Source organism: Mastigoproctus giganteus, chromosome 6 (genome assembly GCF_048544385.1).
Source record: "Mastigoproctus giganteus isolate SK-2022 chromosome 6, ASM4854438v1, whole genome shotgun sequence".
NCBI lineage: Eukaryota > Metazoa > Arthropoda > Arachnida > Uropygi > Thelyphonidae > Mastigoproctus > Mastigoproctus giganteus.
The window spans coordinates 213,212,405-213,227,796 of record NC_143580.1 but is presented as its reverse complement, the minus strand read 5'-3'; the positions used below and the strand labels follow the sequence as shown (position 1 = coordinate 213,227,796).

Sequence of the window (15,392 nt, the reverse complement as noted above, 5' to 3'; positions counted from 1 at the left end):
TGTGGGGTTGCTGCTATCCATATGCAGTACTTTACATTTGTCAATGTTAAACTTCAATTGCCACCTCTCAGCCCATCTGCTCAACTTTTCTAGATCCTGCTGCAATAGTGTACTTTCATTAGTGTTATTAACAACCATGCCAACCTTTGTATCCTCAATTAAGTTTGATATACCTTAAGACATTAAGTTTGATATACCTTAAGACATTAAGTTTGATATACTTTCATCAATATCATTAAGACACACAGAAAACAATAATGGACCAATACTGAACTCTGAGGGACTCCACTAATAACATTAGTCCACAAAGAGCAGTGTCCATTTGATTACCACTCAGTCTTCTCCCACTCAACCATCCCATTATACATAGCAGCAATATGCCCTTAATGCCATTCTGCTCCAACTTGTACAGTAGTCTTCCATGTGCAACAGTATCAAAAGCTTTCCTAAAATCCAAATTATAAGATATCAAAATTATTTTTTTCTTTCAGTTCCTTTGTGACCACTTCATAGTATCCAATCAAATGTGTCAGACAAGACTTCCCCTTAAGAAACCCGTGCTGTGTCTGAACTATAACTTAAGTCTTGTCTAGATGATCCTGCAGTGCTTCTTTAATAAGTGCCTCCATTAATTTCCCCAGAACAGAAGTTAAACTAACAGGTCTGTAATTACTTATGTCACCCTTTGATCCTCCTTTGTGAATTGGGGTCGCATTTGCACATCACCAGTCCATGGGGACCTCCCCTGAGCCCAAGGAAGCTCTCATAATCATGGCTAAGGGTTTGCTTACTTCCTTTGCTGCCTCCTTTAATATAACTGGAAAGATCCCATCCACCCCAGGTGCCTTCCTGATGTTAAACTTCAACAATTTTTCTGCCTCTTTGCTCTCAGTTATTACAAAATCATTTAGCTCACTGACAGAGTTTAATAAACCTCTGGCATTCCAGTCCCTGAATAACTCTTCATGCGTGAATGAAAATGCAAAATAATCATTCAGTTTGTCAGCTACCTCAGCAGGATCATCAACAGTTGAACCATCGGTATCAAGTGGACAAATCTCATTCATCCTCTTCCTTCTAGAGTTTACATAAGTAAAGAACTCTTTGCTATTTTTCTTTGCATCCTTAGCCAAATATTTCTCGTAATCTGCCTTTGCCTGCCTAACCTCCTCTGTAACTTGATTATAGACTAGCTTATATATACCACATAGGCTTCTGTGTCACCTGATAATTTATATGTATCCCATGCATTTTTCTTCTCTGCCACATGTCTCATTAGTCCATCTGACATCCATTTAGGCCTAAATCTTGAACAATACTTGTTACTTGGTATGAAAAGCCTAGTATTTTCCCTGATTAATTCTTTGAATGCTTCCCATTTAGAATTTGCTGTCAGTAACATCATCAGTTAGTCCCACTGTATATAATTTAAAAATAGTCTAAGACCCTAGTCAACTGTCGTAGTCATCTTAAGAAAGCAAAAACCTTTTCCCCTGATGGTAATTACAACTTGAGTAAATTCCACATAAGCACACTGTGATCACTGCCACCTAGTGGGTCCTTTATCTGCAGATTCTTAATGTATTAGAAGATGAAATGCACAAGGCATAATTTCTAATGGGTTTAGGAAATTAACTATATAATATCAGTGTAGATACACCATAGTTTAGCCATAAATTTGAACTACGTATGTAGTGTAAAGGCATCGTTTTAATTGTATCTCATATTGTGGGTGCCTTCACGAGATTATTTGAAGTAGTGCAATACCAGCTATCTCATTGTGAAAGCACCCACAATATGAGAAACAATTATAATGATGCCTTTACACTACATACGTAGTTCAAATTTATGGGTAAACTATGGTGTATCTACACCGATATTATATAGCAGATTCTTAATGCATGAAGAATCACTACTGATAATCAGATCGAGAGTAATACTCCCTCTGGTTGCCTGTCGAACATGCTGCTGTAGAAAACAATCATCCAATAAATCCACAAAAGCCTTGCTAGTGTGCAAGTACCCAACCCACAAGTTCAATTCAATATCTGGGAAGTTAAAATCCCCAGTTATAAGACCATCTGATTTACTGGTCCACTCTATTTCTCTGTACAGATGTTCAATATACTCATTAGACCTGTAACACACTCCTACTCCCAATTTTGTTTCCCAGTGTCACACCAAACTGATTCAATATTGCACTGTCCACATATGTCAACTGGATGCACTTCCTTAGATTTTATGTTTCTTAACTAATAGCATAACCCCTCTTCCCTTCCTATCTATCCTCCCTGTACACATTTTACTCCCCAAATTCCAATTCTGCATTCCTTATATCTGTGTGTCTGATATCCCACCAATATCTGCTTTTGATGTTTTGACCAGCACCTCAAATTTATCAATTTTATTTACCAACTCCTAGCATTGGTGTACATGCAATTATACATGCACCTGTTCTTATTCTTAGCTACCCTAACACAGTCCATGTGTTAGGGTAGCTATTTACGTGTTCCGCTATGACTCCCAGCAGTCTCTGAAATCCCCAGCACTTTGTTTCCACACTGGTTCTCATTCCAATAGAAGCAGTGCAAGAATCACTTTCACCTCTGCCAGCAGCTACTATTGAATAGTGACAGAATATCTAAAATTGTTTGGTGAAAATGGCATTGAGGCTCTGATACGTTTGTTCAACAAGGTTTATGACTAAGGGAAGATTCCTCAGGATTGGTTTAAATCAACTTTCCTACCGGTACCAAAAAAGCCAAATACAAAAAATTGTGCCGAATATCAAACAATTAGTCTCATGAGTCATGCATTAAAGATATTTCTAAGAATAATCCAAGGTAAATGTGAAAAGGAAATAGGGAACACTCAGTTTGGATTTAAGAAGGGTGTAGGTATCAGAGAAGCTATGTTCAGTCTTTCAGTATTAATAGAAAGATGTCTGGAAATGCAACAAGATGTCTATGCATGTTTCATAGACTATGATAAAGCATTTGACAAAGTGCAGCATAGAAACTTGTTTGCTATCCTACACCAGATAGATAAACTTAGACAGCAGTGACATCCAAATAATCAAGAATCTGTACTATTATCAGAGTGCTATGGTGAGAGTGGAAGATGAGCTGACAGAAGAAATTATGATAAAGAGAGGTGTTCATTCGGAATGAACACCTCTCTTTGGTGTTCATTGTGGTGAACACCAAAGAGAGGTGTTCATTCTCTGTGGTGAACACCTCTGGAGACGGAATGCAGAGGTGTGCATTCCGTCTCCAGTACTGTTCAATCTCTATTCTGAAAAAATTATGGAGGCACTGGAAGACAGAGCAGAAGGAATTGCTTTAGATGGAGTAGTCATCAATAATATATGCTATGTTTGTTTGTTTGTTATTTGGATTTTAAGAGCATTAGCAACTAAGGCCATATTGGTCCGGGATATGCGGTGGTCATTCCTTGACCTTTCCGCATCCTCCGTATTTGGTGGTGACGGTACGAACCCCGGTCTAATCAAGAAGCGTGTGCTATGCACTGCTGCTCCTTCCCACCTGGCTACGGAGGCGCCAGCATAATAATATATGCTATGCGAATGATACAGTCATCATTGCAGGATGTGATTCTGATCTTCAAACACTCATGGAGATAGTTTATGTGGAAAGTAATAAGATGGGTGTTCGGATAAATCCCAATAAGACTAAATGGATGGTAGTTAGCTCCAAGAATTATACAAATCTCACACTTACTGTTTGTGAGAGACTGATTGAAAAAAGTCAACGGTTATAGCTATTTAGGAAGAGAAATTAATGACAAAGGGGATGATTCAACTGAAATTAAAAGAAGAATTGAAAATGAAAGATCTGCTTTTGGCAAAATGAAAGGTGTTTCATGTAATTTTGTAATTGGTGACTGCATTGTCAGGGAAAATGGGAACATGCTACGTAAAAAGGATAGGTGGAACAGGACCAGGTTATGTCTGCCAGGGGAAAAGGTTGATGATGTTGTAGAGCAGATATCATCTTTTAAGGGCACAAAAGGTGATATTGTTCTATACGTTAGCACTAATGATATTAAGAGTAGGAGACCAGCAGAATTACTTAAAAAGTACAGGTCACGGTTAGAAAAAAAGCCATGAATTAGGGTTGATTTTGAAAGTGTCCGCAATTCAGCCGAGACACGACAGGAGGGAGTATATGATGAGAGCCTTGTCGATCAATTCGGCCCTGGAAAGATAGTACAACACTCAAGGGGTAGAATTTTTTTCAGCCTGGTCTGTATTTGTTAACAGGAGAGACTGCTTCTACAGGGATGGGATACACTTAAATAGAAAGGGTGTAAGAATATTTGCTGATGCTATCGAGGCAGTGTTAGGTAGGTCGGAAAACTGCTAGCTTGGGAGGGATACAAGGACTAAGAGATTAACACTAGCCACTGGCAGAGGTGAAAGTGATTCTTGCACTGCTTCTATCGGAATGAGCAGCAGCCTGGAAAACAAGGTGCAGGGTATTTTAGAGACTGCTGGGAGTCATTGCAGTACAAGTAAACACATGGGTTGTGTTAGGGTAGCTAAGAATAGGAACAGGTGCATGTATACTTGCGTGTACACCAATGCTAGGAGTTTGGTAAATAAATTTGATGAATTTGAGGTATTGCTCAGAACAGATATTATTGAGCAGATATTGTTGGGATATCAGAGACGTGATGTCACACAGACATAAGGAATGCAGAACTGGAATTTGGGGAGTACAATGTGTACAGGAAGGATAGACAGGATAAGAAGGGAGGAGGAATTATGCTATTAGTTAAGAAACACATAAAATCCAAGGAAGTGAAGCCAGTCGACATCGCTGGACAGTGCAGTGTCGAGTCAGTTTGGTGTGACATAAGCACTGGAAGATCAAAATTGAGAGTAGGAGTGTGTTATAGGCCTAATGAATCTGATGAGTATAATAAGAAACTGTACAGGGAAATAGGGTGGGCCAGTAAATCAGAGAGTCTTATAATGGGGGATTTTAATTTCCCAGATATTGACTGGAATTTGGGGGTTGGTCGCTCACACACTAGCAAGGCTTTTGTGGATTTATTGGATGATTGTTTTATACATCAGCATGTTCGGGAGGCAACTAGAGGGAGTAATACTCTTGATCTGATTATCAGTAGTGATTCTTCATGCATTAAGAATTTGTGGATAAAGGAACCACTAGGTGGCAGTGATCACAGTGTGCTGAAGTGGGATTTACTCAAAGAGGTAACTACCATCAGGGGTAAAGGGAAGGGTTTTTGCTTTTGTAAAAGTGACTACGGTGGTTTGAGACAGTATTTAAATTCTATACGGTGGGACCAACTGATGATGTTACCAACAGCAAATTAAAAATGGGAAGCATTCAAAGAATTTATAATGGAAGCCTAGTAAGTAAAGCCTAGAATTTAGCTAGGCTTTACATACCAACTAACAAATATTGTTCAAGGTTTAGGCCTAAATGGATGTCAGATGAACTAATGAGACATATGGCAGAGAAGAAAAATGCATGTGATACATTTAAATTAATGGGTGACATGGAAGCCTATGATAGATATAAGCTGGTCTGTAACCAAGTCACAAAGGAGATTAGGCAGCCAAAGGCAGATTATGAGAAATCCTTGGCAAAGTATGCAAAGAAAAACAACAAAGAGTTATTTACCTATGTAAACTCTAGAAGGAAAGGGATGAATCAGATTGGTCCATTGAATATTGATGGTTCAACTGTTGATGATCCTGCTTAGGTGGCTAACAAACTAAATGAGTATTTTGCATCTACATTCAACCATGAGGAGTTATTCAGGGAGGGGAATGCCATAGGTGAGAAACTCTGGCAGTGAGCTAGATGATTTTGTAATAACTGAGAGGAAAGTGGAAGAGAAATTGTTGAAGATAAACATAAAAAAGGCACCCGGGATGGGTGGGATCTATCCAGTTATATTAAAGGAGGCAGCAAAGGAAGTAAGCAAACCCTTAGACATAATTATGAGAGTTTCTTTGGACTCAGGGGAGGTACCCATGAACTGGAAATGTGCAAATGTGATCCCAATTCATAAAGGAGGATCAAAGGGCGATACAAGTAATTATAGACCTGTTAGTTTAACTTCTGTTCCAGGAAAATTAATGGAGGAACTGGTTAAAGAAGCACTGCAGGATCATCTAGACAAGTCTTCAGTTATAGCTCGGACACAGCATGGTTTTGTTAAGGGAAAGTCTTGCCTGACCAATCTGATTGGATGCTATGATGTGGTCACAAAGGAACTGGATGCAGGGAATAACTTTGATATCATATATTTGGATCTTAGAAAGGCTTTTGATACTGTTGCACATGGAAGACTGCTGCACAAATTGCAGCAGTGTGGCATTGGAGGCAAATTGCTGCTATAAATAAAGGGGTGGTTGAGTGGGAGAAGACAGAGAGTGGTAATCAATGGACACTGCTCATCGTGGACTAATGTTATTAGTGGAGTCACTCAGGGTTCAGTGTTGGGTCCACTGTTGTTTTCTGTATTTATAAATCATATTTATGATGGTATATCAAGCTTAATGTCCAAGTTTGAAGACAATACGAAGGTTGGCAGGGTTGTTAAGGACACTAATGACAGTACGCTGCTGCAACAGGATCTAGAAAAGTTGAGCAGATGGGCTGAGAGGTGGCAAATGAAGTTTAACATTGACAAATGTAAAGTACTACATATGGAAAGCAGCAACCCCAGAGTGACGTATCAACTGATCGTCAACTCCAGATAGGATGGCAACCTATGATGATGATTACAGTATCCAAAAATTTGTTTAAATACAGTCACAAAATCTGAAATATCTAGACAAATGCACACCATTATTTCAGTTCTTAGTAAATCACTGAAATAGGTGAAATAGCACTGTTTTGTTAGATCTTATGTTGTGAACGCCTTCACGATGAGTTGCCCTGATTTGCTACCTTGAATAAGCAATGCTTCAAGTAGAGAGGACTAATGTTACTTATTCTAAGTGGATACGCACCTAGATGGCACTGTTTGTTTGTTTGTTTGTTTGTTTGTTTTTAGGAGCATTAGCAACTAAGGCCATATTGCTCCGGGATATGCGGTGGTCATTCCCTGACCTTTCTGCATCCTCTGTATTTGGTGGTGACGGGCTCGAACCCCGGTCTAATCAAGAAGCATGTGCTACACACTGCTGCTCCTTCCCACCTGGTTACGGAGGCGCCTGCACTGTTTGTAAATGTGTATGAGATAATAAAGCTTTTTATCCACATCTCTCTCCCTATTAGACATAAAAAAGCAAAATAGTGGAGGAAAGTGACAGCAGGAGAGGAAGAAGAAGAAATGGCGTCAAAAAAGGAAAGGGGCAGTTACTCCACAAACACATTCACTCCAGTATTCACTCATAAATCCCTCAAATAGGTAACACTTCCCCAGTAGGGAAGACTGTTGTTACCTGTTCTCAGTAACAAAGGATGCCATCAGGCTCCACAGATGGCACCATTTCAAGGCTTGTTGGCCTCTCATTGGTGAGTGGGTAGGTACCCTAGTGATACAATGAGTGACAACCCGATTATGAAGTATAATTCCACAATATGAGAGATGCTAGACGGTGTGTGTGCAACAGTAAAGATTAAAAGGGGTTTAGGGCTGAAAGGTTAGTTTAAGCCTCTGACTATGGGAATTTACTAAGAACTAAACTGATGCTTTGCACTAATTTGTTCGTCTAGTAAATTTCCTGTAGTCTGAGGCTTTCAGCCCTAAACCCTTTTTAGTCTTTACTGTTGCACACCGTCTGGCATTTCTCATATATGGAGTTATACTTCATAACTGGGTTGTCACTCATTGTACCGCCAGGGTACCTACCCGTCCACTGATGAGAGGCCAACAAATTCGAAATGGTGCAACCTGGGTGGTAGTATCTACCAAGAATAAGTAACATTAGTCTTCTCTACTGGTGAAGCATTGCTTATTCAAGGTAGTGTAAATCAGGGCAACTTGTGAAGGCGTTCACAATATGAGATATAACAAAAATGATACTATTTCACTTACTTTGGTGATTTACTACAAACTAAAATGATACTTTGCATTAGCTTGTTCATCTAGTAAATTTCCCATAATCTGAGACCGTCAGCTCTAAACCCCTTTTTAGACAAATAGACATTTGATGGAATGCTCTCATATATTTTGTGGAAGAGTATTATTATTACAAGACTCAATTATGATGAGTCTGAAAAGAAGTATGTCTCTGTTTTCAAGGATCATAATCATGAGATCGTGGCTACTCAAAACTGAGGGGTCAATCTTGAATAATTCACTAATTTAATAGGGTATGGATCACTTCTGATAATCAAGTAACACTCATAACACACAATACGTCAGAGGAGTTCACAAGACAAGAGAATACAAGAAGTGCATTGTATTTAGCAGTCATATGAGCTTGAACTATGATCAACTCAAATGCACATAGTACATACTCTGAGATTTGACCACTTGTATTGGCTATGGCTGGGAGGGGCATTAAACCATTTGATGAGTGAATTTATGCATGCAATTTAAAGAGAAATTTGGGAATTTGAAAAAATTAAAATCTATATAAACAAATATTTTTAAATATCAAACTTTTCCTATTTTGACTTTATACCGAATGTTAGAGTGGATTATTGTTAAAAAATAAAATCAATAGCAAAATTTTATAAAAAAATACATATATATAATAAATGAACAGGAAAAATCTTTTGACTGAAAAAATTTTTTTTAAATATATTTTAAAAAATCATGAAAAAAAACTCATCATTTATTTTTTTCTTTGCTGTAATAGCCTCTGCATTTATATATTTATTATTTTAATTCAGTTTCATCAACTTCTAGATCTGAATTCTACAGAATTTTTTCAATATCAACTTGTATAAGCCATATATATTAAAGGAGGTGGCAAAGCAACTAAGCAAACCCTTAGCCATAATTATGAGAGCATCCTTGGACTCAGGGGAGGTTTCCACGGACTGGAGATGTGCAAATGTATCCCCAATTCACAAAGGGGGAGCGAAGGGTGACACGAGTAATTACAGACCAGTTAGTTTAACTTCTGTTCCGGGTAAAATAATGGAGTCACTGGTTAAAGATGCATTGCAGGATCATCTAGACAAGACTGCAGCAATAATTCAGACACAGCATGGGTTTGTTAAGGGAAAGTCTTGTCTGACAAATTTCATAGGATATTATGATGTGGTTACAAAGTAACTGGATGCAAAAAATAATTTTGATATCATATATTTGGATTTCAGGAAAGCTTTTGAAACTGTTGCGCATGAAAGACTATTGTACAAATTGGAGCAGAATGGTATTAAGGGTAAGTTGCTACAATGGATAAAAGGATGGTTAAGTGGGAGAAGACAGAGGGTGGTAATCAATGGGTGCTGCTCTTCGTGGACTAATGTTATCAGTGGAGTCCCACAGGGTTTGGTGTTGGGTCCACTGTTGTTTTGTATATTTATCAATGATATTGATGAAGGTAAACCTTCATCAATATCATCAGGCTTAATATCAAAGTTTGCAGATGATACAAAGGTTGGCAGGGTTGTTAATGACAGTAATGGCAGTGTGCTACTGCAACAGGATCTAGATAATTTGGGCAGATGGGCTAAGAAGTAGCAACTGAAGTTAAACCTTGACAAATGCAAAGTACTGCATATGGGTAGAAGTAACCCCAAAGAAACGTACCAAACTGGAAAATGGAAAATGAAAAAGACCTGGCAGTAATTGTGCAGTCAGATATGAAGTTTTCTGAGCAATGCAGACAGGCTGCCAGGGCAGGCAAACAAAAACAGCAAAGAGTTCTTTACTTATGTAAACTATAGAAGGAAAGGGATGAATCAGATTGGACCACTTAACATAGATGGGTTGACTATTGATGATCATGCTCAGGTAGCTGATAAACTGAATGAGTATTTTGCATATACATTCACACGAGGAGTTATTCAATGAGGGGAGTGCCAGAAGTTTCTCAAACGTTAACAGGGAGCTAAGTGATTTTGTAATAATTGAGAACAAAGTGGAGGAGAAACTGTTGAAGTTAAACATAAGGAAGGCATCTGGGGGTGGATGGGATCAATCCAGTTATATTAAAGGAGGCAGCAAAGGAAGTAAGCAAACCCTTATCCATAATTATGAGAACTTCCTTGGACTCAGGGGAGGTCCACATGGACTGGAGGTGTGCAAATGTTTCACCAATTCACAAAGAGGGTTCAAAAGGTGACACAGGTAACTATAGACCTGTTAGTTTAACTTGTGTTCCAGGAAAAATAATGGAATCACTGGTTAAAGAAGCAGTGCAGGATCATCTAGAAAAGTCTGCAGTAATAGTTAAGACACAGCAAGGGTTTGTTAAAGGGAGGTCTTGTCTCACCAATTTGATTGGATACTATGATGTGGTCACAAAGGAACTGAATGTCAAAAATAATTTTGATATCATATACTTGGATTTCAGGAAAGCTTTTGATGCTGTTGCAAATGGAAGACTACTGTACAAATTGGAGAGGTATGGCATTAAGGATAAGTTGCTACAATGGATAAAGGGATGGTTGAGTGGGAGTCAACAGAGAGTGGTAATCAATGGACACTGCTCTTCGTGGACAAATGTTATTAGTAAAGTTTCCCAGGGCTCTGTGTTGGGCCCATTGTTGTTTTGTATATTTATCAATGATATTGAAGAAGGTATATCAGGTTTAATGTCCAAGTTTGCAGATGATACAGTTGAGTATGCTAATCCAACTGGATCTAGATAAGTTGGGCAAATGGGCTGAAAAGTGGCAACTGAAGTTTAACATTGGCAAATGCAAAGTACTGCATATGGGTAGCAAAAACCGAAGAGAAACGTACCATCTGTGTGGTACACTCAGGGAAGTCGAAAATGAAAAAGACCTGAAAGTAATTGTGCAGTCAAATATGATGTTGTTGTTGTTGTTTGGTTTTTAGGAGCATTAGCAACTAAGGCCATATTGCTCCAGGGATATGCGGTGGTCATTCCTGACCTTTCCGCATTCTCCGTATTTGGTGGTCACGGGCTTGAACCCCGGTCTAATCAAGAAGCGTGTGCTATGCACTGCTGCTCCTCCCACCTGGCTACGGAGGCGCTAGTCAAATATGAAGTTTGCTGAGCACTGCAGAGAGGCTGCCATGGCAGGTCATGGAGTCTTGTCAATGATATATAGGAATTTTGCTAGCAGGGACAGGGAGGTGATTATCCCGTTATACAAGGCTATTTTTATTTTTTATTTGTTTTTTTTTTTTTTTAGGAGCATTAGCAACTAAGGCCATATTGCTCCGTGCGGTGGTCATTCCCTGACCTTTCCGCATCCTCCGTATTTGGTGGTGACGGGCTCGAACCCTGGTCTAATCAAGAAGCGTGTGCTACGCACTGCTGCTCCTTCCCACCTGGCTACGGAGGCACCTTTATACAAGGCAATGGTCAGGCCACACATCTAGAGTACTGTGTACAGATCTGGAGGCCTCATTTTAGGAAGGATGTAGAGTTGCTAGAATGACTACAAAGAAGGGCAACAAGATATGTGAGGGGGAACAAAGGGGTGCTCTTACCAAGAAAGGCTTAAGTTCTGCAAATTGCAGTGCCTGGAGAGTAGGCACCTGCAAGGTGATCTGATTGAGGTGTATAAAGCCTTGAATGGGTTGAGCAAGCTGAATGCTGATGGGTTTCTTCCTCTTGCTCAGCTTAAGAACCTGAGGGCACACAGATTCAAATTGAGGAAAGACAGTTGTAGAATAGATGTCTGGAAATTTGCCTTTAGCCAGCGGGTAGTTGATTGGTGGAACAGACTTCCATCTTTTGTTGTGGAAGTTGATAGCCTAAAGAAATTTAAGGCTGAGCTGGACAGGCATTTGGAAAGTAAGGAGAGGTGAAATGGGAGGGTTTTTTTTTTTTTTTTGGCTAATGCTGCATAAGCTTGCTTTCTTGCATCGTATGCCTCTACTAATGCTAATTTCTAATGGCTGGAAATGTTTTCCTCACAACTTCTTCTTTAACTTTGAAAATAAAATAAAAAAATTTCAGGGTGCAAGGTCAGGGCTGTAGGGCATTTGAGGAACACATTTGGCATTAATGCTGGCTAAGTACTCAATGCCAGTATGAGCAATGCGAGGTTTTGCACTGTCACGATGCAGTATCCACCCACCAACATGCAGTGTGGTCGTTTGCAACGAATGTGATGATCCTGCAAAGTGTGCAGTACAGTTCTGTAGTAAGGTTCCGTAACAGTCATATGAAGTGGCACAACATATTCGTAAACTATTCCTTAAATGTCAAAAAAAAAAAAAAAAAAAAATTTTGACATTAGATTTGAACAGAAGTTCAAGTCTAATGTCAAAAAATATCTCGACCTCCAACCTGTGCAAGGTTCTAAGTACTATAGGTTCTAATACCACTTATATTTAGCATTCTATTAAAAAAAAAAAAACCTAATAAAGATCAAAGTAGAAAATGAATATTCATTTGTTGGTGATGGAAAAAGTGCAAGCAATTGGGAAAGGATTTAGTTTTGATTTCCACAAATTATAAGTTGACAGCATACAAGTGAACATATATTTGCTTTTGGAATTTAACTTGGAATATATCTGAAATAGCCGAGTTTCTAGGGTCAAGAGCACAGAACTTCTCTTTGAGTAGACTGTGGTTCAAGCCTGTAACTGCTAAATGCAATTAACGATTGTATCCATGATTTATTTGAGCTGGTGGTCTTGTCAGAGTACAATCAAAAACACTCATCCATCAACCATAATTTGACACTTTACCCCACTTTGATTTTCTTTTGACCTGATTCCTTTGTGATGGGTGTGCGACACGCATTACAAAGTGAGTTGGGTATTTGGGTATGAGTTACAGTTAATATATCTGCAAAAATGGCATATTATAATTTGACTCTTTTTATCCATCATGTGCACAACAAAAAGTAGGATAAGTTAATGTAAATCTTAATTAATAAAATACTGCTAAAAATAAATTTTATAATAAAAACAAAAATGACATATAACACTGTCACGCAAATACCTGTATTCCATTTAGGGATGAAAGTGATGAAATTAAACATTTTTCTTAAAATGTATTATATATATATAATTTGCTTGTGTCCCTCTGTCCATGATGCCTTTTGAACTTTAATTACTCCAAGACTAAAGAAGCTTCTCACAAGCTTTTTCTTTTGCATTAGGTTTTATTTAGCAGTAAAATTAAAATTAAAAAAAAAATTCCGAAAAATTTTCCAACATGATTTTCGTTTGACCTGATTCCTTTTTCAATAACTTTTATTTAGCAGTATAGCTGAAAAAGAAAAAAAAAAAAAAAAAAAAATTTCCAAAAACTTTCTGACTGATTTTCAAATCCCGAGAATTGATTTAGTACCAAGTGAAACTTACTTGCCATTTACTTTGAAGAGAAGAAAATTTCTTAGCTTTTGTCATCACAATTAACAAATCTCAGGGTTAGACTTTCGACAAAGTTGGCATTTTTGCTAAGGGGCAACTTTACATAGCAGTTTCCAGGTCTTGATAATTTTTGCACAATAATTGTAATAGCTTTAAAGGGCAATACAGCTATACATGCAAAAAATTATCAAAGTGCATTTTCAGTCATTTTATTAACCAAGTCCGTCCCATCGACAATTTAGCTAGTAGCGAAGAGAGCAGAGAGAGAGAGAGAGAGGTTATTTCAATATTAATCTTTACTTCTTCTCAAAAACAGTTTTGGTGAAATATTGGTGAAATTTCACCTTTGGTGAAAAATTTGGTCAAATACTGAATAATCAGTATTATTAAACAGCTATTTTCAGAATGTTAAAATCAAATATTACTCACATAAAAGGTAAACTTTAAAACAGCATTCATTTTTGAAAAAAAATAATAAAAACTCTGAAAGCAGAACATACCCTCACATCAGGTTCTGGAATAGTTACTCCAGCAAAGAAGTCGTTAGACCTGAATACTTGCATATGTCGTGGTATCAAGTCTCCTGAAATATAAAAGTACAAATTGCCAAATATCATTCAATATTACAAATTATTCCCTGAAAATACTACATTCTTAACATTCATATAAACTAACTTCCAAAAATTTAATGGCTGAAAAAATTGTTAAGAGTGGATACACCATATTATCAAATAAATGGCAATAATGATTATCAAAAAAATAGACCCAGTTTATTCAAATTACAATATTGGGGCAATTACTGATTTACTTTCATTGACAAGGCAATAATTTTAATCAAATGCCACTGGTCCTTTCAAATGCAAATTGTTTCCATAGCTTTCTAAATTATAAAAAAATGAAGGAAAGTCTTTGCTAATATTTAAATTTTATTTGATGAATTTGAAAAACTGGTTATGAAACCAAATGCAGATATTCTAGAGATATCAAAAACATGATTCCACTTAAACCTAACGGATATAGAATTCGTATATAGTGAGTACAATGTGTGTATAAAGGTTATACACAGAGGAAGGAATTGTGTTCCTGGTCAAGAAGCACCTAGAATCTAAGTGCCCCCCAGTTGATGTGGGTGGTCAGTGAAATGTTGAGTCAGTTTAGTGTGATTCCAGGAAAACAAAAATGAGGGCAGGAGCATGTTATTGGCCAAGTGACGGGGAGGAGTGTAAAATATAACTATAAAGACAATCAGAGGAAGGAAAATAAATCACAATGGCTCATAAATGTGTGGGGGGGGGATTTAACTATCTAGATAGACTAGAACTTGTGGGTTGGTCATTCATGCAATAGCACAACTTTTCTAAATTTACTTTTCTGGACTTACTTTATGGCTGTTTTCCATAGAAAACATATTAAAACATATTTCCATATTAAAGAGGCAACAAGAAAAAGCAATACTCCTGATCTTATCATCAGCAGCAGCAACTCTCCATGCAGTAAGAATCTCCAGATAAAGGAAACATTAGACAGAAGTGATTGTAATATGCTGATGTGGGATTTATCAAAAAATATAACAACTGTCAACTGTAAATGGAAAGGACTATGTGTTCATAAAAGTGACTAAAGTGGTTTTAAACATTTTTTAAGTTCTTATTAGCATTAGCATTAGTAGAGGCATATGATGCAAGAAAGCAAGCTTATGCAGCATCAGTCTGCCAAAAAAAAAAAAAAAAACCACTCCCATTTCAACCCTTCGTTTGTTCAAAATATCTGTCGAGCTGAGCCTTAAATTTATTTAGGCTATCAACTTCCACAACAAGGGATAAAAGTCTGCTCCACCAACCAACCACCCGCTGGCTAAAGGCAAATTTCCGCACATCTATTCTACACCTGTCTTTCCTCAATTTGAATTTATGCCCTCTCAAGTGATTATTCTGAGCAAGAGGAAGAATCCCATCGACATT

General features: G+C 37.7%; 1 protein-coding gene across 1 annotated transcript in view; it reads right to left on the bottom strand.

Annotated features, from left to right (window-relative positions):
- Nucleotides 1-15,392, bottom strand: part of LOC150084933 (cyclin-dependent kinase-like 4) — a 109,140-nt gene that overhangs the window by 32,416 nt on the left and 61,332 nt on the right. Inside the window, exon 7 of the mRNA XM_090375657.1 lies at nucleotides 13,932-14,014. Within this exon, the coding sequence (XP_090231783.1) occupies nucleotides 13,932-14,014 (83 nt within the window). The remainder of the gene's footprint in view (nucleotides 1-13,931; nucleotides 14,015-15,392) is intronic.